Raw genomic sequence first — 23,670 nt, forward strand, 5'->3', positions numbered from 1 at the left:
ATGATCTTATGACTCTTACACAGAAATCACCTTAATGGCTCCATGTGTTGTAGCCTAATGCATGCGTTTCAAAATGTGTCTATTTGTTGTTTATGGCAATTTTTGATGGAGGAACTGTAATCAAAAGAGTAAATCCTGTCGTGATCAAAACATGAGACTGATTCGTCACTATTGTTTTCATAATGGTCTCACATTCACATAACACACGACACGCCCCGGTCTGAACCCTCGAGGAATCAACTTTGTGTGATTGTATCACATCAACGGTGAGATTATTTTGTTAAAAAGTTTTGAGACTAAATGATTTGTTTGTTTGTTTGTTTATCTTTATCCTGCATTGCGGGAAAGCGGACTTGAGCGCTATGCATCGGTGTACGCCTTCCGACATACACCTGACCCACGCTGCAGCCGACGGCAATGTCTGTTTCCGGTTGTCTACTCTACTAATGACTTAAATTTGGTACTACCCATTACTCGAAATCGATCACTAGGTAGAGGCAATTATCGTTAAGTTTCTTGCCCAGAGAAACAACAGCAAGAGCGGGTGGCTGGAACATGCAGGCTCTCGACTGCGAGCCCAACGCGCTAACCACTCGGCCACGGCTGCCGACATGTTTGTCATAATAATAATAATCATGCTTTGATTTGCGCCCATTGCGATAACATACAGTACACTGCGATCACAGATGCGATACAACAGACGACAGGAAGCAGCGAAGTGACATATAGTCTTCGAGTCAGCTGCTCCCCTTTTTTTGGCTTTGTGGGATTCGATTCAGAAGTGGGATTCGAACACACGCCTCCATTCGGAGACCAGAACACCCAACCACCAATCAACGGTGAAGAACAATGTTCTTGAGTCTGGCGCCTTAGACCACTCGGCCATCCTGGCTTGATTATTTTTAGCAAACTGTGCAAAAATTCTCGACTGTTCGATTTATGATTCCAGTAATCAGTGGTTTTATGAAACGGAGAGTATTTAAAGTTGTGATGTTGTAAGCAATCGAATTTTGATCCTAATTAATCATATTCCAAGCAAGTTTGAAACTCAATCAATGTTTAAATTTGCAGCGCAATATGGAGAACATGAAACAATGTTCAAAAAAGAGCATTTATTAAGATTCGATTTAATTAAGGCACTGATGGTGCTCTACAGTTGTAGAGCGAAATCCATAAATAACCTATGAATAGGACTTTGCTGATTCTCCATGCATTTTCAATAATTAAAAAATTAATGTTAAAAAAAATTGCAAAACTATTTTTTATCATTTTGCATCAAACCGGAGTTGAAGTCGGCGATTTTTAACGACTCCGACTCCCCACAGCTTTGCAAACAATCAATTTTCAAAAGTTGTTAGAGGTTTATAACAAAATTTTTACAAATTAGTATAAAAATTAAAGCCAAGTGGTCGCTGATTGAGTTTAGTAGATACAAGTGACTTCGCCACCGGAGCCATTTAAAGATTTATAAAAAAAAATGTTTCCGCCCGGGCTCGAACCGGGGACCTTTCGCGTGTGAGGCGAACGTGATAACCACTACACTACGGAAACGATGCTTATTCAGCACTTTGAAACATTCAATGACTTGTGATGTTAACTTAGATATATTTTGCTACTTCTAGTTCAGCAGAAAACAACACAGTGCGCCTATATTTTTTCTACAAGTAGCTAGGCTATGCAAAACTGCCAAGCTTAAGCTTGCAAAAAGAAGTTTTCCCGATCCGCAAGTAAAGATTCTATTCAGTTGTTGATGTCAATTTTTGATGGAGGAACTGTAATCAAAAGAGTAAATTTTGTCGTGATCAAAAGATGAGACTCTTTTGTTTCGTCACTATTGCTTTTATAATGATCTCACCATCACTTAACAGACGACACGCCCCGGACTAAACCCAGGAGGTATCAACTTTGTGTGGTTGTGTCATTATCAACAGTGAGATTATTTTGTTAAAAATTAAAGACAACGCTAAATAATTTGTCAGAAGTGGGATTCGAACCCACGCCTCCTTTCGGAGACCAGAACACCCAACCACCGATCAACAGTGAAGAACAAAGTTCTTGAGTCTGGCGCCTTAGACCACTCGGCCACCCTGACTGCGCAGCAGCAACTTACATCTCAATCAGTGACTTCACAATTCTTGTTCATTGATACTTGACAGTTTGAACCAATGTTCCTAAAAGTACATTTATTTATGTTGTACCTACGTAGAAATAGAAAAATAACCAACCCTAACTTATAGCAATTCTTGAAGAAATTAGGGCTGTGAAGTCGGCGAAAACTCCATTAGCTACTAAGTTATGGCTAGCGCGTGGCTTCGTGAACGAAAAATCTTCAAGATCAAGCTGCGATGGTTCGACTCTCGGGGTTTGCGCTGTAGCAACACATTCTAAGAACTGCTCTTCATTCGGCGGCACCTAGTAAATGGAATACTTCCCCGGCAACAGCACTTCAACAATCGGAAATTTCATTCTGTCAGTCTCGGTAACCGGCCCTGCGTCGAAAGCCTCTACAACCGGGCTATTCAACTGGCAGACCACGGTCCGAATCCGGACCTTCTGGGTGTTGATGGTGGACCATGAGCTTTTGGAAGAATAATTTCATTGCCATGTTTCAGGGCTTCTTTAAACAAATTTCTACACGGAGGAAGCAACATTTACTGTGATTATCCTAGTTGCTGGGGGGGGGGGGGGCTTCGAGTCCCAGACCCCCCAACACTGTCTTAGAATACAATTCGAGTTACATTTTACATAGAAAAAGTTGTTTGGTACAGATAATTTAACTTTCGTGGTTGTGTGTGAAGTAACTTATTCACCGGACCGCTAAAAATATGTAACTTGTCAAACTGGACCTTTATTGTTAAGGTTAGTTGAGAAACTCTGCTCTGCAAGAATGCGAAACTACCAGGAATAACCTATCAAGGCTTTGTCAGTCCGACGATAAGATTTAAAACCAACCAACTGTCCGACTGCTCGATTTATGATTCCAGCTTCAGTGGTTCCAGATTTTTTTATTTTTGAATTAAAAAGATTAATCAGTGGTTTTATAAAACGTAGCGTATATAAAATTGTGGTGTTGTAAGCAATAGAATTTTGACCTTAGAAAATCGTATTGCAAGCAAGTTTGCGGCCCAATATAGAGAACAAGAAACAATATTTAAAATAAAATTGCAAATAAATTTTTTATTCTTTATTATTTTGCATCAAGCCGGAGTCGAAGTTGGCGTTTTTTAACAACTTCAACGACTCCGGATACGCCAAAATCTTTCCGACTCCCCACAGCCTTGCAAAAAATACTGTTCAAAGTAAAGTTGTTAGAGGCTTATAACAAAGGTGGTAAATTAGTAAAAAAATTAAAGCCAAGTGGTCGCTGGTTGAGTTTAGTAGATACGAGTGCCTTCGCCAACAGAGCCATTTAAATATTTATAAAAAGACATTGTTTCCGCCCGGGCTCGAACCGGGGACCTTTCGCGTGTAAAGCGAACGTGATAACCACTACACTACGGAAACGGCTCTTATTCAGCGACATGAAACTCTGAATGAAATGTAAGTTTGAAATAGAAGTATTTCGGTATTTTCTTGCCTTGCATTTCATAGCAAAACATTTACAAAACAGCACAGTTATATTTTTCGTCATTGACCTGTTTGAGATAAAGAGATAAATTTACACGTCACATTTCTCGTCTTCAAAGTGTCAAGAATGCTGCTGCTCGATTAATTTGTTTGTAAACATGATCTTATGACTTTTACACTGTTGTATTTCCAGACGTTTAATATAAAATAAACAATAATAATTGTAGCGATAGCCAACCAAGTGAGAAAACCATTTACCTCTTGTTACTTACTGATTCAGTGCATAAAATCAACGCAATATATAGTAAGAAAGAAACGCAAAACAATCAACTAAGGAACGTGGTACAGAACGCTCAATTGATTACACGCGCAGTGCGGTAGTAATCAATTCCAACGTCTGTACCAGAAAACGCTGAACTGTGATTATGTAGTGACGCTGGTCACGAGTTACATATATTCAACGTAGATGACGACTATAACACCTCCCCGATAATTTTTATACACAAACATAAAAAATGAACAAGACACCGAATTAACAATAAAACTCAAAGTCCGAAACGAGCCGGAGGTCTGCGGCGACGGCTCGACCTTCGTGGGTTGTGTGGCCCGAATTCCGGTACAGTCGGTGTGTCGTCCGAATTCGTTCGGGCTGAGGTGGAGACAGCGGAAGAGTCGATTGTTGGTGCAGGAGTATCTCCCGGCTCCTGGTCCTCCGATGATGCATAGCGAGGTTGCAGTTGGTCCATATGGCGCCTCCACGTCGGACCATGTGGCAGCAGACGTACCAGGAAGATTCGGCTACCCTGTCGCTTGATCACCTCGGCTGGAACCCAACGAGGATCCTGGCTCCGTCGTGGAGTGAATGATAGCGCGTAACAGGGATCTCCCGGTTTGAAATGTCGTTTGGTACCTTCGGAGGCGTCGGTGTTGTGAGGGTTTCGTCGGGGTACCACTTGAGACGGTGTAGGGAGAAGCGTGTCGATCTTGGTTCGAATCTGACGATTGTTGAGTAATTGGCTTGGAGAGTAGCCACTCGGAGTGGGCGTGCGTCGATATTGCTGTAGGAATTCCAAGACGGCCTGCTTCGGGGGTAGGGAAGATTTGCGAAGTGCTTGCTTGAACGTACGTACGAGGCGCTCCGCCGCTCCATTGGTTTCCGGATGGTAAGGTGCACCCGTGATGTGTACCATACCCCTCTCCTTACAGAAAGTTTGAAATTCTGTGGATTTAAAAGTAGTAGCATTATCGGTAACTATAGTATGGGGATAGCCGAAATGAGCAAAATCTTCTTCTAGCAGGTTGATAGTAGCTGTTGAAGATAAAGAAGTAGTAGCATGAATACATGGGTATTTAGAAAAAGCATCAATGCTGAGTAACCAATGGTAACCCGTGAATTCTACCGCATGATCTATGTGCAAGCGACTCCACGGTGCTTCTGGAACCGTCCATGATTGGACCTGGGTTTTAGATTGCGGTTGATATTCGCCACAGGTACTGCACTTGTGACAAAGTTCCGCTATGTCTCGGTCAATGTTTGGCCAGTAGACGGACGTTCTTGCCAACTGCTTCATTCTCTCAATGCCGAAATGTCCTTCATGAAGCAATTGAAGGACGGAAGGACGAAGTTTGGACGGGATGACCACTCTGGAACCGTAAAGTAGACATCCGTAACAAGTAGAAAGAGAGTCTGCGTACTTACGAAACGGTTCGACCGGGTCTTGTGGAGAAGACTTGGCCGGCCATCCTTCATGAATGAAACGCATTACCGTGGAAATGATAGGATCTTTAGAAGATTCTTTACGCAGTGAGGCAGCATTTGGGGTCTGGACCTGTAAATCCAAAGCATCGATAGCGCAGACGATATCAATGTCATCCGCACTTTCCTCTTCATCGAAGACTTTATCCCCTCCTGCTGGTAAGCGACTCAAAGCATCAGCGTTTTGATGATCCTTCGTCTTCCTGTACTCAATAGTGTATGTAAATTGCGACAAAAAGAGTGCCCAACGAGCCAAACGATTTGCTGCCAAAGAAGGTGTCGATTTAGTCGGGCCAAAAAGACTAAGCAATGGTTTATGATCTGTGACCAAAATGAATGATCTACCAAAAAGATATTGATAGAATTTCTTTAGCGCAAAAATTATCGACAAAGCCTCTTTTTGAATTTGACTATAGTTTCTCTGCGAAGCTGTTAATATCTTTGAAACGTTTGCTATAGGCCGTTCTGTGCCATCTGGGTAACGGTGAAACAAAGTAGCACCGATGCCCACACTAGAAGCATCACATGCGATACCTACCGGAAGTGACGCATTGAAATGTGTAAGAACCTCATCAGTAGATAGATGATGCTTCAGCTGAGCAAAAGAGTTTTCCTCTTGTTTTCCCCATCTCCAAGGAATGTCCTTTTTCGTGAGATGGTATAGTGGTTCTGCTACAGTAGAAGCGTTCAACGGTAGAAACTTCGAATAAAATTGTAAGGAACCTAAAAACGAACGAAGAGAAGATACGTCAGTGGGGGCAGACATCTCCAGTACGGCGTTTACCTTGGGACCTTTGGAGATGCCCTGCCTGGACAAAATGTGTCCGAGATACTCTACCTGAGGTTGTGCAAACTTACACTTGTCTTTCCTACACCTCAGGCCTTTTGAGTGAAGTCGATCGAGGAGCCGTCTAAGATTCTGGAGATGCTCCTCAGCAGTAGTGCCACTGACAAGAATGTCGTCTAGGTAGACTGCGACCCCTGGAAGGTCGGCTGTAAGGTCGTCCATGATCTTCTGAAAATAACCTGGAGCAGAAGATATGCCAAAAGGTAAAACATTTTGTAAAAGTACGCCACGGTGAGTGCTTAATGCGAGTCGTTTTCGACTGTCAGGACCAAGTCGAATCTGATTGTAGGCATCAGCCAAGTCTATCTTGCTGAAACCATACCCACCACCCAACTTTTGCATTAAGTCTTCTGGTAAGGGTAACGGGTGACGATGGGTCTCTAGGGAAGGGTTCACCGTGACTGAATAATCGCCACATATGCGTAACTTGGCCTTCGCTTCTGAAGAGTTTGAAGGCTTACGGACTGGAACAACCGGTGTGCCCCAATCGCAAAACTGAACTGGTGTCCATACACCACGTGCAATGCCCGAATCATAGGCTTGTGCTAAGTCCTCCTTTAGCGCGAAAGGTACAGGCCTAGGTTTGAGAAAAACAGGTTTAGCATCAGATTTAAAATCTATGTCTAGTTCATAATCTCGTAAGCACCCGAGTTCAGGCTTAAAAACATCTTTGAACTCGTCACATAAGAGGGAGCATGCTTTCTCCAGACTCTTATCAGGCTTGTCGTATGACTGGATACTCTGTAAAGTAGAATAGTTAGACAGAAGGAATTTATCGATAGAAATTCCTAAAGACGAAATTGCATCACGACCTAGCAAGTTCAGTCCTTTGACTGTCGTGACTACAAAAGAAATATTATCTGACCTTCCCGTGGAAGGACAAGTTACCTGGGCCGTGAAAGAACCCGTGATTGGTACTAGATGCTTGGTAGCAGATTGGAACTGCGACACTGGTGCTTGCAACTGAGGTGCGCCTACCCGAGTCCAGACGTCGCTGGAAAGGAAATTTCCATTTGTAGCAGTGTCCAGTTCTAAGTGTGTGGTTACCGAATTAATGGAGATCGGTACTTCCAACTTTGAATTTCGAGGTTTTCTGCAAGAACTAGAAAGCATGTTAATTTCCTTAATACAATTTACCTTAGAAGGTTTGAACTGTCTAGCTTTCTTTCGACAAACACTCTGTAAGTGTCCCGTAATATTGCAGAAATGGCAAGTGGCTTTCTTAAACCTACAGTCATTGGCGTTGTGGTTGGAATTACCACAGCGATAGCATTCTTTATTTTTAGAAGAAAAGAAAGTACTTGTAAGTTGCCTAGTTTTTGGAGGTTTGCTGATGGTCCTTACTTTCGCAACTGGTGCTGGTGGAGTGCCGTAAACAGTTTCTTTGGCCACCTTGGCTGCCTCTTCGGTTTCTGATGCAACCTCCACCGCACGTTTGAAAGTAAGTTCATCAGCTCTGATTTTGAATAACGCCTTAAGCACCGCCTCGTTACCTATTGAACAAATAAAACGAGTACGTAAAGCTTCGTCCAATGGATTTGAAATGGACGAGAAGTCACAGGTGGCAGCTGCCTGGCGTATGCGGATGGCTAGTTCTTGAGCTGTTTCACCGGGCTTGCGCTTCATTTCGCTCTAGAAACGGAATCGCTCCCTCACGATGAAGCGTTTTGGGTCGAATTGTTGAGCCATGTAATTTGTAATTTCCGTCATGGTGAGATCGTTGACTTCTTTTGGGTTTGTTTCCTGCGCAGCCAAATTTGTTAACATTTTGTAGATTGTAGGTGATTGATTGGTGAGATGTTAAATGTCTGTTGTATTTCCAGACGTTTAATATAAAATAAACAATAATAATTGTAGCGATAGCCAACCAAGTGAGAAAACCCTGCGGCATTTTGTCTTGTGCGACTGAATGTGCTGCTACAAAGGTGTTAAACCTCTTCCAATAGTCTGCCCACAGTTCAGTGGTGGCATCGAACGTTACGAACTTAGGTAAAGATACCTGCTGTTGTATTGTTGTTGGTTGTGGTCTTGAAGTTTGGGCTCGCATTTCTCGTAGTTGCTCCATGAGTAGTTTCGTCTGATCTTGGTGACGTTGTTCTTGTTCTTGGTGACGTTGTTCTTGTTCTCGGTGACGTTCTTCTTGTCTGGCAATTTGCTCCTTCGTCTGGCGTTCTTGGTTGGCAATTTGTTGTTGCAGGACTTCGATCAGTTTCTCCATGTTTCTAAAATCCTGTAGAAATTCTGTAAAGATCCTGCCGGCGACGCCAGTTAAAATGTCTGTTGTATTTCCAGACGTTTAATATAAAATAAACAATAATAATTGTAGCGATAGCCAACCAAGTGAGAAAACCATTTACCTCTTGTTACTTACTGATTCAGTGCATAAAATCAACGCAATATATAGTAAGAAAGAAACGCAAAACAATCAACTAAGGAACGTGGTACAGAACGCTCAATTGATTACACGCGCAGTGCGGTAGTAATCAATTCCAACGTCTGTACCAGAAAACGCTGAACTGTGATTATGTAGTGACGCTGGTCACGAGTTACATATATTCAACGTAGATGACGACTATAACATACACAGAAATCACTTTAATGGCTCCATGTGTTGTAGCCAAGACGGACTATATACAGGCCATGACAACGTACAATGGGATTGTTAAAACTGGGGGCAGATAGTGACGTCATGGTGCCATTGTCTTCAATTGAACCGACATTGAACGTTAATATTTAGAACACTGAAACGAAAGCTGTGGCAGCTTTAAAACATTAATATGTTGTTACAGAACGGTCGCCTACTGAAAGTTGAAATAAATCGCCAAGTACGCTACTCGTCTTGTAAACAATTTATATATTTTAATCTCGTATCAAACGGGCCCACCACAAACTTGTAAAAGGAAAAATACAATTAAATCGTTCGTTATACTGATATTGTACCACGTACACCAACCTTGAAAATTGCGATGGAAAACACTGAGATATTTAAAAAAGTGGTAACATCACTACTCACTAGCAAAGAGTATTTTTAAAAAACAATGCACCAGCTACTCGTAGCCTAGACTCGCTTAGTTAAAAGATTAATTGTTAACGAGTAAAAAGTAAGGCATCATTCACTAAGCCTTATAAACAAGTCAATATCGAGACAAGGCTGATACGCATCATCTTTAGTATAGAATTTGACTGATATGCTAACCCGACTTACAGTAGTACACTGTTAAAAAATTTTACTGTCCTTTGGACAGGCAGCAAAATAACTTCCTAAGTAGTAATTTTATTTACTGTAATGGAAGTATTTTTACTTCCGTTGACAGTCATATTTTTAATGTTTCTGATCAGTAAAAATACTGCTCTGGATAGTCATTTTTTTAATGTTTCTGATCAGTAAAATTACTGCTCTGGATAGTCATTTTTTAAATGTTTCTGATCAGTAAAATTACTGGTCTAGATAGTCATTTTTTAAATGTTTCTGATCAGTAGAATTACTGCTCCGGATAGTCATTTTTTAAATGTTTCTGATCAGTAAAATTACTGCTCTGGACAGGCAGCAAAATAACTTCCCGAATAGTTTTTGTGACAAACGGCATTATGAGAGTAAAATGACTTTCTCTACAAGTAAATATTACACACGTGCATTTGCAGATATAAATTTATTGTGTACAGCAGACCTCACTGGCGACAATGTTTCACAATATATTTCTCAAGATGTTACAAGTATAGCTATTTGTTTGATATTTCACGAACACGTGAATTCGCTTTTTTAACTGCAGAGTTCAGCCGAGGCTATATTTCGGCGAAGCATGAAGCAGCGACTGCACAGTGAATTTCTTGACTTGCTTCAATCTTCATAACAAACATCCCTGCCGAAGCATGACCTCGTTGCACAGTCGGAGTACTTTAGGGTGCACATCCCACTTTTTCTTGTCATGACGGATGACCCCAATGCGAGCAAAGTATCTGAGGAAACAACACAAGTTATATCAGTGGATCTTTTCAAATTTGACCGTGATATTTAGCAATGTTTGTAACTACACCACAATACCATCATGCAGTGAAACCTTCAAATTGATCAGAATGCGTTGTCACTTCCACAAACCTTAGAATAATCGTCATCCTCTGGAGTTGTGGCTTGGAACTTGCGTACAGAACTAGTATTAACAGTTTAACACCTCTAATAATCAGTCTGGATGGCCGAGTGGTCTAAGACGCAATCCCTCCGGTAATGGGTGCAGTTCTTACTAGCTGCAGTACAGAGACACTGTCAAGAACTTCGTGGATTTGAATCCCACTCCAGACCAGCATGTCACTGGTATGAATGACTTTGTGAAGGAGGGAGTTCCATTATTGTTATTCCTTAGCTCATACATAAACAATTAAACACATTACAGGTTTACATACCTCTGTATAAACTCCAGACTTGCAGCTGCACTATCTGGATATGACATTGCAAAGACGTAATATGAGCAGAAGTAAGCCAGCGCTACAAAAAAACGACTTGGTTTCCATTGCAAGGTTGCCTTCGATGAATACGAGAAACTTCACTGCACTGGCAAGAGTGGGCCCTGCAGATGCAATGAGGCACAAATAAAACTACGAAGACTGAAATTAGTGCATATTTACATTTACCAACTTCATATTTAGGTGAGCAATTCAAAAGTTCACTTGTACATCAGTCAAAATTGTACAAACGCTCATTCACCACTTACCAAAACACACAATTATTGGATGCTGGTACACGAGTTTCTTCAAACTGGGAGATAGCTGAATCCTACAAATTGAATTCAACATTTTTAAGATATTGAAAATAATACAAACATTGTCAAACACTCATATAGCCGCACTCTTATCGCTAAGAAGGCAATGAAATAGAATTTATTAGCAGTAGTAGCATGGTGTTCATATCACACAAGTTATATATAAGCTATATATAAATTTGCAAAGTATGTGTCGGATGTTCTTCCGGGAATGGGAAGGTTGGGTATTAAAAAATCTGTGTTTGCAAGTAAATAATAATAGATGTACGTTACCTCAAAGCATTGATAAATCGCTGAGCAATCTTCTTTAAAATATGTTGTAATCAGTTCCACTAATCCCACTGAGATGGGCAAGTTGTCTCCCAGCCGCCAGTTGTCTCCCGGCACATCATAAATGCACAAGGATAATATCCAAGTATCAAGTTATTCAATGAAATGAAATACAACACATGCTCAGGAAAGCATGAAAAAACCTAAATTGGTTTAAAACATGTATTATGAGACGTTGTCACGAATAATACCGGTAATAAGTACTGGTCCTCTTCCTGTAGCCTAATGGGGATTTTTCCTTCTTGATCTTTGGCCAGGGCTGAGGGTCTATCGTTTACCACCCTGGACCTGCTGCTCAAATTATTCACGCTGGTCACACACGAAAGATCAGCCTACCACAAGTTTTATCACCACAGCTGGATAAACCACTCAATTATTTAGTTCTCACTTTTTAACAGTCCTGGGCATTAACTAGGCCTATAAACTGCAACTGACGGCAGAGGTTTCACTCTGAGGTAAAATGGAGTTGCATCTCAAATGTCGTTACTCCCTGGCTACTCATGGGCAAGGCGTAGCACCAGATATGGCAGATATACTCTCTAGCTAGGGTCACAGCTTGTTTTTTTAAAGGCAGTGGCTATTTGACCGGCTCCGGTCTTTGAATCTGAAACACTATTTGACCGGTCATGACGTCACTACATAAGCACTTTTTTCTTTTTCTCTTTCAAAGCAAAAGACGATAAGCGCCTTAAGTTTTAAATTCAACACGTTTTCTTCAACTGAGTCCGTGGCGCATACGTAACGTCTCGAGCTGCCATTCTAGAGGGAATGAGTTCGATACTATTCGGAAGCGTTCTTTTTTTTTTTTAACTAAATTTTGACCCAAAGTGCATTTTTGTCGTCAATTTTTAATTTGAGTAGCCTACAGCCCATTTTTTTAAATCTTTCCAAATGTGAGTAATAAAGTTAAGTTTTTTAAATTTGTGAATAAAAGAATAACAGTTAACCTCTTAAGTACATGTAGCTCCACACAGAGTGAAATTTACATGCCTTTTGACTCCTTTTTATTTCTTTAAAAGTAATATCTAAAAAGACATTATTGACCCAAAAAGAATGTCTAGAAAGACATTATGAAAAGCAACTACGGACAAAGGCCAGTGTTTCGATCTCCCGACCTCTTCAGCGTAGCGTAGTAAAGTGAAAGTGGAAAGTTGTCTTGAAGGGTTGGTTGAGATGATGATTTGAAACTTGACTGATTGTTGTGCGACAATGAGACTGGATTTAATTTTTAACTTCGGACTTCAGCGAAACGTAATCTTACAGCCTATTAGAAGGTGTGATTTTTTTCAGAGAATTTGTGCTAAGAAATGAAAGGAATTTGTTAAAAATAAAGACTAGAAAAAACTTTTTTAATTCGTTTTAAAACTTTTTTATTCACTTGTTGATTCATTCATATCAGTTTGTATCCTTTTGTAGTTTAAAAAAAAAAAAAAAAGAACGCTTCCCAATAGTATCGAACTCATTCCCTCAAGAATGGCAGCCCGAGACGTTACGTATGCGCCACGGACTCAGTTGAAGATAAAATGTTAAATTTAAAACTTAAGGCGCTTATCGTCTTTTGCTTTGAAAGAGAAAAAGAAAAAAGTGCTTATGTAGTGACGTCATGACCGGTCAAATAGTGTTTCAGATTCAAAGACCGGAGCCGGTCAAATAGCCACTGCCTTTTTTAAAACTGTGTAGGCTACCTAATATTTTCTCATTTTGAAAACAGTTGCAGCAGCCATGCCTAGTAATCTTTTGGCAGTGGCTATTTGACCGGCGCCGGTCTTTGAATCTGAAACACTATTTGACCGGTCATGACCTCACTATACAGGCACCTTTTTCTTTTTCTCTTACAAAGCAAAAGACGAAAAGTGCGTATATAAGTTCTAAATTTGACAATTTTATTCAACTTGATCCTTGGCACGTGCGATACTTCGCCGACTCCTATTCTACAGGGAATGAGTTCGATACTACCCGGAAGCATTCTTTTTTTTTTTAACTAAATTTTGACCCAAAGTGCATTTTGTAGTCAATTTTTAATTTGAGTTGCATTACATTTACATACTATTACCATTTTTTTAAAAGAAGCATTGTATATATCTAACTTGTTGAGAGCAAAAGTGTAATGCTTCGTTCGGCACACACGGTCACATCAATCAATCATTTTATTTTTGTCATTAACGCGTCCGGGACGAAAAAGATACTAACTACAAAAATCGATATAGACCTACCAGCACGTTAATGAACGGGAAAAGGTGGCAAAACCTTGAAAGGTTTAAAACGTGCCTGAATGAAAACTTATGTAGTAGGCTATATATCAGTAGTTAGCACGGCCACAAACGAAAAATTACTCAGAGAAATTCTCAAATTCCAGCAAATTAAAAAAACTCTAACTTTAGCCTATTACTCACATTTGAAAAGACATAAGAAATTGGGCTGTAGGCAACTGAAATTAAAAATTGACTACAAAAACTGGTAGCAATGGGGTCATACAATGGTTATGTCCTGGATGCCAGAGAGGTTCAAAAAAGATTATGGATCATATAACCATGCTTATGAACATTCAACAGGAGCAGAGACAAAAAATAGAATTGCTAGAATGTGAAGTAACCAAGCTATATTCGCTGATAGAAACTGTTGAAGAAAAACCCTGTGAAAAAAACTCTCAAGTTGTTGAATTGCATGATGAAATGCAAAAGCTAAAGCTGGATGTTCAGGAAGATATGGACAAGCAAAGAAGGCAACTCAATGTAGTGGTTTTTGGGGTCGATGAATCAACATATGAAACTGAATCACAGCGGCGTGAGTCTGAAGGAGACAACCTTTCTGCTGCGGTGGAAGAGGTTATCTCACACAAGATTTGTATGGTTAACAACAAAAGGTTGGGGAAAAAAAAGGAGGGAGAGACACGTCCAATACTAGTCACACTGCAATCACTGGATGACAAACAAGTTACTAAAAAATGGATATAAAATCAGTCAATCAAAAAAGTTTCAATTCAACGTGGATCGGACAAAACAAGAGAGGATGCTTTGGAAAAAACTGATACAAGAAAGAAATGCCAAAAGAGATGCTTGCACAAGCGACGAGGAAAAACTATCTTGGAAAATAAGGGGAATGAAAGTGGTAAAAGTAGGAAAATAAAGTTTATGGATAAAAAACACTCCATAGTCCTGTACACAAATATGGACACTTTGACAAATAAGAAAGATGAACTCCTTGCTAGAATTATCACCTCCAAAGCTGATATAATTGCTCTGGTAGAAATAAAACCAAAAAATTTTCAATTCCGTCTTACACAAGAAGAACTGGAAATACCAGGATTTGATATCTTTTGCAAACTTGATGACACTGGTAGAGGAGTATGCATCTATACACATAAAAGTTTAAAAGCAGCTGAATGGCGAGATCCTTGCTGGCATCTTCCTGATGCATTGTTCATTGAAATAAAAGATAATTTTGGAGTAAATGTAGTGATTGGAATTGTCTATAGAAGTCCAAATAGTAGTGATGCTCACAATCAGAACTTAAACAACTTATTGTATAACCTAGGATCAAAAAACAATGATATTTTACTTGTTGGAGATTGGAATTTTCCTGAGATTGACTGGTCTGTGCCAATCTGTACCAAAGCTGTGACCCACCCAGCCAATTTATTTTTGGAAGCCTCTAGGAATGCATACCTTGATCAACATGTCGAACAACCAACACGGATACGAGTCGGAACTACACCAAGTTTAATTGACCTGGTTATGACAAATCAAATTGGCCTAATTTCAAATGTTACTGTAGGTTCCCCAATAGCTAAAAGTGATCATGCCACAATAATGTTTGACTTGCATTTGCAGAAAACCACCACCACAATGTCTAACTGGTTCTACAATTATTCCAAGGGAGACTTTCATGGTTTAAGGGAAAGCTTAGAAAAGGTGGACTGGGATCAAATACTGAGTGATACTTTAGACATACCGGTACCAGAGATGTGGGAAAAATTCAAGAATAAAATATTTGAGGCTCGTAACAAATTTGTACCTCATGTCAAGATATCTGAAAAACGACAAAGGCCAAAATGGTACTGCAATCAAGCCCAAACTGCAATACAAGCAAAACATAAGACATACAGAAAATGGCTAAAATCAAGAACAAATGAAGATTACAGATTTTACTGCAAAAAGAGAAATGCCTGTACAAAAGTCATACGTAATGCAGTTAAAAATTATGAAAAAACTCTAGCAGCAAATATATCTTGTAATCCCAAAGGTTTCTGGAACTATGTAAAATCTAAAACAAGGTATCAAGAAGGTGTTGCAGACATCGACACTGCTTATGGAAGAACAGATTCTGATGGTCTCAAAGCTGCTGAACTGAATAGTGCCTTTTGTGGTGTATTTGTAAATGAAGAGGACAATAGGAATGAAAGAGATTTTCCTTCATTCAGCACTAAATCACTCACTCATGAGATGGAAACAATCCATATAACTATTGAGCAAGTAAGAGCTGAACTCAAAGCACTTAATGTTAACAAAGCGATGGGACCTGACGCAGTGCATCCCAGACTGTTAAAGGAAGCTTGGTGTCAAATCACCTATCCCTTACAAAAAATATTTAATCAATCATTGAAAACAGGACAACTTCCAGATGAATGGAAACAAGCTAACGTAACAGCCATCTTCAAGGGGGGTGACAGGCATTGTCCATTAAATTACAGACCAATTAGTCTCACTTCAGTAGTTGGTAAAATTCTGGAATCACTTGTGAGAAATCAAATTACACTGCACATGACAAAAAATGGATTTTTCTCTCAACACCAACATGGTTTCATGCTTGGTAGGTCATGTATGACTCAACAAGTTGAAGCACTAGACAACTGGACTGAAATTTTGGGCCAAGGTGGTAATGTAGATGTTGCTTTTATGGACATAAAGAAAGCATTTGACACTGTGCCTCATAAAAGGTTGTTGACAAAGCTTGAGGCATATGGCATAGAAAAGTTTGTACTGCAGTGGATAAAATCTTTTCTCACATCAAGAAAGCAAAGAGTTGTTGTGAATGGACACTACTCAGATTGGAGAAGTGTTAAAAGTGGTGTGCCGCAGGGAAGTGTATTGGGACCAACATTATTTGCATGTTATATTAATGACATGACCGAAAGTGTAAAATGTAATATTAAGTTATTTGCAGACGACACAAAAATATATCAAAAAATAACGGACAGAAGTGACTGTTTAAAACTGCAGAATGATCTTGATGCACTGAATGAGTGGTCCAGAAAATGGAAATTGAAATTCCACCCAGAAAAGTCCTGTATTTTAAGAATGGGAAAAAACCCACCAACATTCAAGTATACCATGATTCAAGACTATACTGACAACTCAAGAAAGGAATTGACATTTGTGAGTGACTACAAGGACCTTGGTGTAGTTATTGATCAGGACTTATCATTCAGAAAACACATAGAAAAAATGGTTTCTAGAGCTAACAGTATGGTAGGACTGATTCGACGTTCTATATCTAATTTTGATACCACAGTATTTGTCACTCTTTTTAATGCATTAATTCGTCCAATTTTGGAATACAATAATTTGATCTGGTTCCCAACATATAAGTACTCTGTAGCTGTAGTAGAAAATGTTCAAAGGCGTGCAACCAAATTGGTTCCTGGATTAAGGCATTTGTCATATTCTGAAAGATTAGAAAAATTAAACTTGCCTACTCTAGCATTCCGACGTCTTCGCCATGATATTATTCAAGTGTATAAATATTTAAATGGTTTTTATGATGTAAATTATACTGTATTATTTCAAATGAATCCAAATACCTATGATACAAGAGGCCATAACTTAAAATTGTATAAGCCACAAACTATGTCAAGGCTGAGAAGCAACTTTTCCACAGTGCGTGTAGTAAATGCCTGGAATAATTTACCACCAACAGTCATAAGTGCACTTAGCTTGAATGCATTCAAGGCTAGGCTTGACAAGCACTGGAGCAGCGATCCATTGAAATTTACCTTGAAATCATCTTATGATGTTATGTATTAAGTGACAGTACTATTGTGTATGTATTTTTCATGTATATATCACCGTATTATTTTCTGGTCCCACTAATATGTCTTCTAAAAGTTTATATATTTTATCAGATGTTATTGACGGTTAGAGTTATTAGTTATTAAACTAGCTGTTAACCTAATTAACAGCAAATGCGTTATGTATATCAGAATGATGAAAAAGCACCTCGGTGCTTACAACATCAAATATTTATTATATATTATTATTATATTATTATTATAAAAATGCACTTCGGGTCAAAATTTAGTTAAAGAAAAAAGAACGCTTCCGGGTAGTATCAAACTCATTCCCTTTAGAATAGAAGCCGGCGAAGTACTGTCAACCGGGGTGACTTTGTTTACCGGGGTGACTTTGATCAGCACTGTTTTAGCTTTGTAATCGCCAATTTGAGTAACTGGACTTCGCTCAAATTCCAAGGATGGGGTCTGAAGTACTTGAGCGTCCAGTTACTCAAATTGGCAATTACAAAGCTAAAACAGTGCTGATCAAATTCACCCCGGTTACGAACAAAGTCACCCCGGTTGACGGGTATCGCACGCACCACGTATCGAGTTGAATAAACTTGTCGAATTTAGAACTTATATACGCACTTCTCGTCTTTTGCTTTGAAAGAGAAAAAGGTGCCTGTATAGTGATGTCATGACCGGTCAAATAGTGTTTCAGATTCAAAGACCGGCGCCGGTCAAATAGCCACTGCCTAATCTTTTTATAGTACGATTCCAACACTGGATCTACCAATCCAGAGTCCGAATGCTAGAAGCTACTACAACAGAGCTCGACTACTTCAACATTGTGTGTTCAGTAGGCTACAATACTGGTATACCGGGAAGATGTGTTAGGTAGTTCTTCACATTGACTCAGGGGTGCAGTGGTTAGAAAATTGTAGGGAGGGGCAGAGCCTCACTGCATTGACTGACAGACCGACCTGCCTCATCTAAGTCATTGTTGTTCAGTGCATATTGCTTAACTATGTAATTTCGTAGCAGTTTAATGCAGTTAACTAACTAAAAGCATCGAAATAAATTAATTTCACTGGTACGCTATTGTTCTCATTTGTCCATGGTAAACATAAAAAAAATCAGCAAAGATACCATTTGTAGGATTAAACTTGTTACCTGTTCAGTGATACAGGTTTAACGATGCTACTTTTGCTATTGACACGCTTCCTCTGTCTATCTGAAACTTATGACTGCAACAAAACCAGCTGTAACTGAGTTACTGCACTATTCCTGCAACCATGCTTGATGCTTGCATCTTTGCACATGCTCAGTTGTCAGACTCAGTGTTGCCAGATGCTTAGCACCAAAAAGTAAATAAAATTTCACCAGATTGCATACAACTTCACCAGATATGTAAAACACCCTAAATAAAACAATTTCGCCTAAAAATACAAATAGTTTTTAAAACATAAGACACTGCCGTCACGCATGCGCAAATCTCTTGCAAAACGTTTTCTATACGAGCGGGGATTTTTCGCTTAAAAGTTTAAAAAAACTTTCTTGAAAAAAATAGATTGGGGGAAAATTTCACCAAAAAGTTTTCTGGTCCCAAAGTCAAAAAATTTGGCATCAAAAGCCTCTAAAATTGAATTTCACCAGAATTTTTTAAAATTTGTTATCCTATTTCTCCATCTGGCAACGCTAATCAGACTCTGCAAATTCTGAGCGGGAAGGCGGGAAATTGAGCGCGGACCAGGATAACATTCGCCAGCCCATTGGCTGACGACTGATAAGTGATAATAATTCTCGGGTTTTAGTCAGAGAGTCGAACCGTTTGACTATAAAACTCGGGTTCGGTTCGACTCTCTAGTACTTTCAGTGCATTTTTAAGGAACCAATATTACAAACAATTAAAACATTTTTGTTGGAAGCCCGTGAGTTCGGATCTCTAGCAAACTTTCCTTCCAGTCATGATTGTTTCAATTAACCCACGAACTCTATATTGCTGGCCAAGGTAGCCTATATCAGATATCAAAACAGAAAGGCATGACATAACGTAGCATCCCACTGTTTCGAGAATGTGCTGGTGTGACCGTAAATATGTTGACCGGAAAAAAGGTTGACGTTTCGTAGAAGTGCTAAATATATTGCTGCACAGGAGTATAGTAGCCTAATCGGACTAAAATAACGGTGTTAATAAAATGTTACTGCCCATGTAGCCTACCGTACCTATAGTACAATTACTGCCAATGCAAGTTAAAAAAAAAACTATAAAAAGTCAGTGAAATTTTACTATTTTTGTCAGTAAAATTGCAAAACACTTTCACAGACCAGTAAATTCACTTCCAAAAAAGAAGTGAAATCATCTACTACGAAAAGAAGTAAAATTTAAAACTGCTCAATCAGTGATTCTACTATATTTGGAGTAAAAAAACGTCTTTGTCTAGTAAATATACCACAAAATGGCCAGTAATTTCAAGTACTGTAACAAGATAGTAATATTCTACTGCTCTTTTGACAGTAAAATTACGAAAATTTTTAACAGTGTATTAATGAGAACACTCAAGAAAAAAAAAGATAAATATCCAGAAAAGCTCATAAACTAACCTTAACTAGTCTATAATTAATTTCCAAGCTTGAGAATTGTAAGTGTTCTAGTACTGGGCAACTTGAAATCCCGTCTCAGTCGGTTGTATGAGCTTCTGGACAAAGAAAAATATTCGAAGGACCTAACAATTGTTTCCACGGTGTATTTCTTTTCTATAGCCGGCATAAAATTCATAGATTTCATCTGTTGCAAAAGAATAATTTGTTGATGAGATAATTCCACATAATGCAAGAATCTCACAGCTTCTTGAATTTGTGACCATCTGGAACATTTACTTGCTGATAGAGACGTTATAGAGCATTTTACTCCAGAATGAACTGCTTCAAAGCTCAGATTGTCATCAATTCTTAACACAAACTTGGGTATGCCGGAATCTTGCATAAATTCCTTACATTAAAAAAAAAGCGTCTGATGAGCCGGAAATACAACAACATCATCACCTGCTAAAAAAGGAAATTGGACACTAAAAGCATTGGCCAGGAGATTTTCAAAGCTCACAATACTGTCACTTTTGTCAAAACTTGGTAATTCATCAACAGGCTGATTGCAAGTTCCACTTAACGCCCTTTGAGTACTTCTAGGAAGAAATGGTGGTGAAGGAACTAAACTCAAAGGGACACAGGTAAACACAGATGGTGGATACAAAGGTCTTACTTTCCCAATTCCTATACTTGATAGTGGTATGACGGTGTCCTTTGAATCGGGAATAATGACGGTGTCCTTTGAATCAGGAATATTATCCCTTGGGATAGCGGCTAGCCATCTATCACGTTCCGGTTGGCATTTAGGCAGTCTAAACACTGCAACTTTATTTTCTTCACTAAAATTTCCAATGCAATTAAAGACACAGCACTTATTAACTATATTTACAAGAGTACTAATATATCACAAACAATGCTTCATAACGTAAAACAAATCAAATATAAGATTGAATCAAATATAGACGTATTAGGACGTTGAATAGCCTATCTATCAAGGCTGTTCGAAACAAACATATTTCAAAATACGGGTAGGCTACTTACGGTGCATCCTGACTCATTACTAGTAAGGTAACCGGGTTTCTCAAGGGTAGACCCTCCGCCCTAATAGCTCAAATGACGACCAGCAATTCAATTAGGCCATGATGTTTCGAATCAAATCATCCATGAACGTAAAAACAATCATTGTGTTTAAACCGGAAAAGCAGCTTAACATGCAATAGCACGGGGTTGGAAAACATTTTGACTGATGATTTAAATCTGTTTATTGCAAAAATTTCCGAAATATGGATTAAGGGGAAGCCAAGATAAGTATAATTTGCTTCAAATCAAAATGAAATGATAAATCAAAAAGCACTCCGGAAAAGGCAAAAGTAAATTATTCGTTTTCTACTTCACAGAAACTGACAGGTCTATTTGAGATTCTCAAACTAGTAGCCTAGTCTAGTAGTTTTGTATGGCAGTTTCATACACTCAGCTGGTGATCTCAAGAACTGCTGACTTGTAGCCTAGGAGACTCTCTCATTCATATAGACGTCAGACGTGTTGGGTCAAATTTAGTCCGGCAGCTTATTAGGCCTACGTTCTGAGATTCTCCAGTCTTTCACAATCGTTTCAAACGCACAACCAAATGAAATTGCTTGGATTTCGAAACGATTAAAAAAACATATTTTGAAATACCAAACAAATCAAAGTAGGCTGTTTCTGTTTCAAACATCGATCTATCTCATCCTTATGCTGATATAGGACACCGATAAATCACATTCCTACCAAGTTTAGAGTTCTAAGTTAAGTAGGCTACTGTACCGGTACTCATTAAAGTAAAATAATTCCTGACTACCCTGAACTAAACGCACTACAAAATAGAAGCATCTGTAGAGAAATTTCATTGAAGACAATGGCACTACGACGTCACTATCTGCCCCCAGTTTTAACAATCCCATTGTACGTTGTCATGGCCTCTATATAGTCCGTCTTGGTTGTAGCCTAATAAAATGTGTCTATTTGTAGCCTAAAAAATGTATTACATGCAGCAACGCTGGTTCGAATCTCGAGGTGTACACCTGAGCAACACGCTTTGTGGACAGTGGATGGAATAATTCACAAACAACAACACTTCAACAATGAGCGGAAATTTTGTCGATGTTGGTGACCGAGCTCGAGCAGTGGTCCAAAGCCTCTACAAGTAACTAGGCTATGCAAAACAGCCAGGATTCAGCTTGCAAAAAGAAGTTTTCCTGGTCCGCAAGTAAAGATTCAATTCAGTCGTTTATATCAATTTTTGACGGAAGAATTCTAATCAAAACATTAAAACAGTAAATTCTGTCGTGATCAAAACATGAGACTGCTTCGTCATTATTGTTTTCATAATGGTCTCACGTTCACTTAACACACGACACGCCCCGGTCTGAATCCTCGAGGAATCAACTTTGTGTGGTTGTGTCATATATCAACGGTGAGATTATTTTGTTAAAAATTTTGAATCAAAGCTAAACAAATTGTCAGAAGTGGGATTCGAACCCACGCCTCCATTCGGAGACCAGAACACCCAACCACCAATCAACGGTGAAGAACAATGTTCTTGAGTCTGGCGCCTTAGACCACTCGGCCATCCTGACTTGATTATTTTTAGCAAACTGTGCGAAAACTGTCGACTGTTCGATTTATGATTCCAGTAATCAGTGGTTTTATGAAACGGAGAGTATTCAAAGTTGTGATGTTGTAAGCAATAGAATATTGACCTTATTTAATCATATTCCAAGCAAGTTTGAAACTTAATTAATGTTTAAATTTACAGCGCAATATGGAGAACATGAAACAATGTTTAAAAAAAAAGCATTTATTGAGATTCTATTTGATTAAGGCACTGAAGATGCTCTACAGTTGTAGAGCGAAATCCATAAATAACTTATAAATAGGACTTTGCTGATTCTCCATGCATTTTCAATAATTAAAAAATTAGTGTGTTAAAAAAAATTGCAAAACTATTTTTTATCATTTTGCATCAAACCGGAGTTGAAGTCGGCGATTTTTAACGAATTCGACTCCTCACAGCTTTGCAAACAATCAATTTTCAAAAGTTGTTAGAGGCTTATAACAAAGGTTGCAATTAGTAAAAAAATTAAAGTCAAGTGGTCGCTGATTGAGTTTAGTAGATACAAGTACGGAAGTACCTTCGCCACCAGAGCTACTTAAACATTTATAAAAAAAAATGTTTCCGCCCGAGCTCGAACCGGGGATCTTTCGCGCATTAGGCAAACGTGATAACCACTACACTACGGAAACGATGCTTATTCAGCGCTTATCAGTTGTGACGTTAAATTAGAAATATTTTGCTATTTCTAGTTTAGTAGAAAACAACACAGTGCGCCTATATTTTTTCTACAAGTAGCTAGGTCATGCAAAACTGCCAAGATTCAGCTTGCATAAAGAAGTTTTCCCGATCCGAGATTAAAGATTCATTTCAGTCGTTTATGTCAATTTTTGATGGAAAAACTGTAATCAAAAGAGTAAATTCTGACGTAATCAAAAGAAGAGACTGTTTCGTCACTACTGTTTTCATAATGGTCTCACGTTCACTTCACACGACACGTCCCGGTCTGAGCCCTGAATGAAGATGAATCAACTTTGTGTGGTTCGCATCAAAGGTGAGATTATTTTGAGACGAAACTAAATAATTTGCAGAAGTGGGATTCGAACCCACGCCTCCATTCGAAGACCAGAACACCCAACCACCGATCAACGGTGAAGAAAAATGTTCTTGAGTCTGGCACCTTAGACTACTCGGCCATCCTGACTTGCGACTGTGCACTAGCAACTGACATCTCAATCAATCAGTGAC

The 23,670-nt window shown here is 39.1% G+C and overlaps 1 protein-coding gene, 1 long non-coding RNA gene and 4 other non-coding genes across 6 annotated transcripts; 1 reads left to right on the top strand and 5 right to left on the bottom strand.

Moving 5' to 3' along the window:
* Positions 1-1,478: 1,478 nt before the first annotated feature.
* On the bottom strand, positions 1,479-1,551 carry Trnav-cac (transfer RNA valine (anticodon CAC)). Its single transcript has one exon. It is a non-coding gene; the product is annotated as a tRNA-Val (tRNA).
* A 422-nt stretch (positions 1,552-1,973) lies between these two features.
* On the bottom strand, positions 1,974-2,092 carry Trnal-caa (transfer RNA leucine (anticodon CAA)). The gene is made up of 2 exons: positions 2,055-2,092; positions 1,974-2,019 (listed from the first exon to the last, which is right to left on the bottom strand). It is a non-coding gene; the product is annotated as a tRNA-Leu (tRNA).
* Positions 2,093-3,431: 1,339 nt separating this feature from the next.
* Trnav-uac (transfer RNA valine (anticodon UAC)) lies at positions 3,432-3,504 on the bottom strand. The gene has a single exon. It is a non-coding gene; the product is annotated as a tRNA-Val (tRNA).
* Positions 3,505-9,988: 6,484 nt separating this feature from the next.
* Positions 9,989-11,520, bottom strand: LOC145782762 (uncharacterized). The gene is made up of 4 exons (XR_014290886.1): positions 11,198-11,520; positions 10,877-10,938; positions 10,569-10,732; positions 9,989-10,127 (listed from the first exon to the last, which is right to left on the bottom strand). It is a non-coding gene; the product is annotated as an uncharacterized LOC145782762 (long non-coding RNA).
* Positions 11,521-13,785: 2,265 nt separating this feature from the next.
* LOC145782832 (uncharacterized) lies at positions 13,786-23,593 on the top strand. Its single transcript, XM_082594598.1, has 4 exons — positions 13,786-14,079; positions 14,215-16,717; positions 20,433-20,627; positions 23,514-23,593. Exons 1-4 carry the CDS (start codon positions 13,786-13,788, stop codon positions 23,591-23,593), a joined length of 3,072 nt encoding a protein of 1,023 aa, XP_082450724.1.
* Trnal-caa (transfer RNA leucine (anticodon CAA)) lies at positions 22,329-22,447 on the bottom strand. The gene is made up of 2 exons: positions 22,410-22,447; positions 22,329-22,374 (listed from the first exon to the last, which is right to left on the bottom strand). It is a non-coding gene; the product is annotated as a tRNA-Leu (tRNA).
* Positions 23,594-23,670: the final 77 nt, after the last annotated feature.

The sequence above is a fragment of the Aplidium turbinatum genome, chromosome 14, assembly GCF_918807975.1.
Source record: "Aplidium turbinatum chromosome 14, kaAplTurb1.1, whole genome shotgun sequence".
In the NCBI taxonomy this organism is placed as follows: Eukaryota; Metazoa; Chordata; class Ascidiacea; order Aplousobranchia; family Polyclinidae; genus Aplidium; species Aplidium turbinatum.

Coding starts and splice junctions, on each gene's coding strand:
- LOC145782832 (XM_082594598.1), top strand. CDS start 13,786: ATGCTTATGAACATTCAACAGGAGCAGAGACAAAAAATAGAATTGCTA. Junction 14,080..14,214: donor TTTCTGCTGCGGTGGAAGAG/GTTATCTCACAC, acceptor ATATAAAATCAG/TCAATCAAAAAAGTTTCAAT. Junction 16,718..20,432: donor AATGGTTTCTAGAGCTAACA/GTATGGTAGGAC, acceptor GAGTACTTCTAG/GAAGAAATGGTGGTGAAGGA.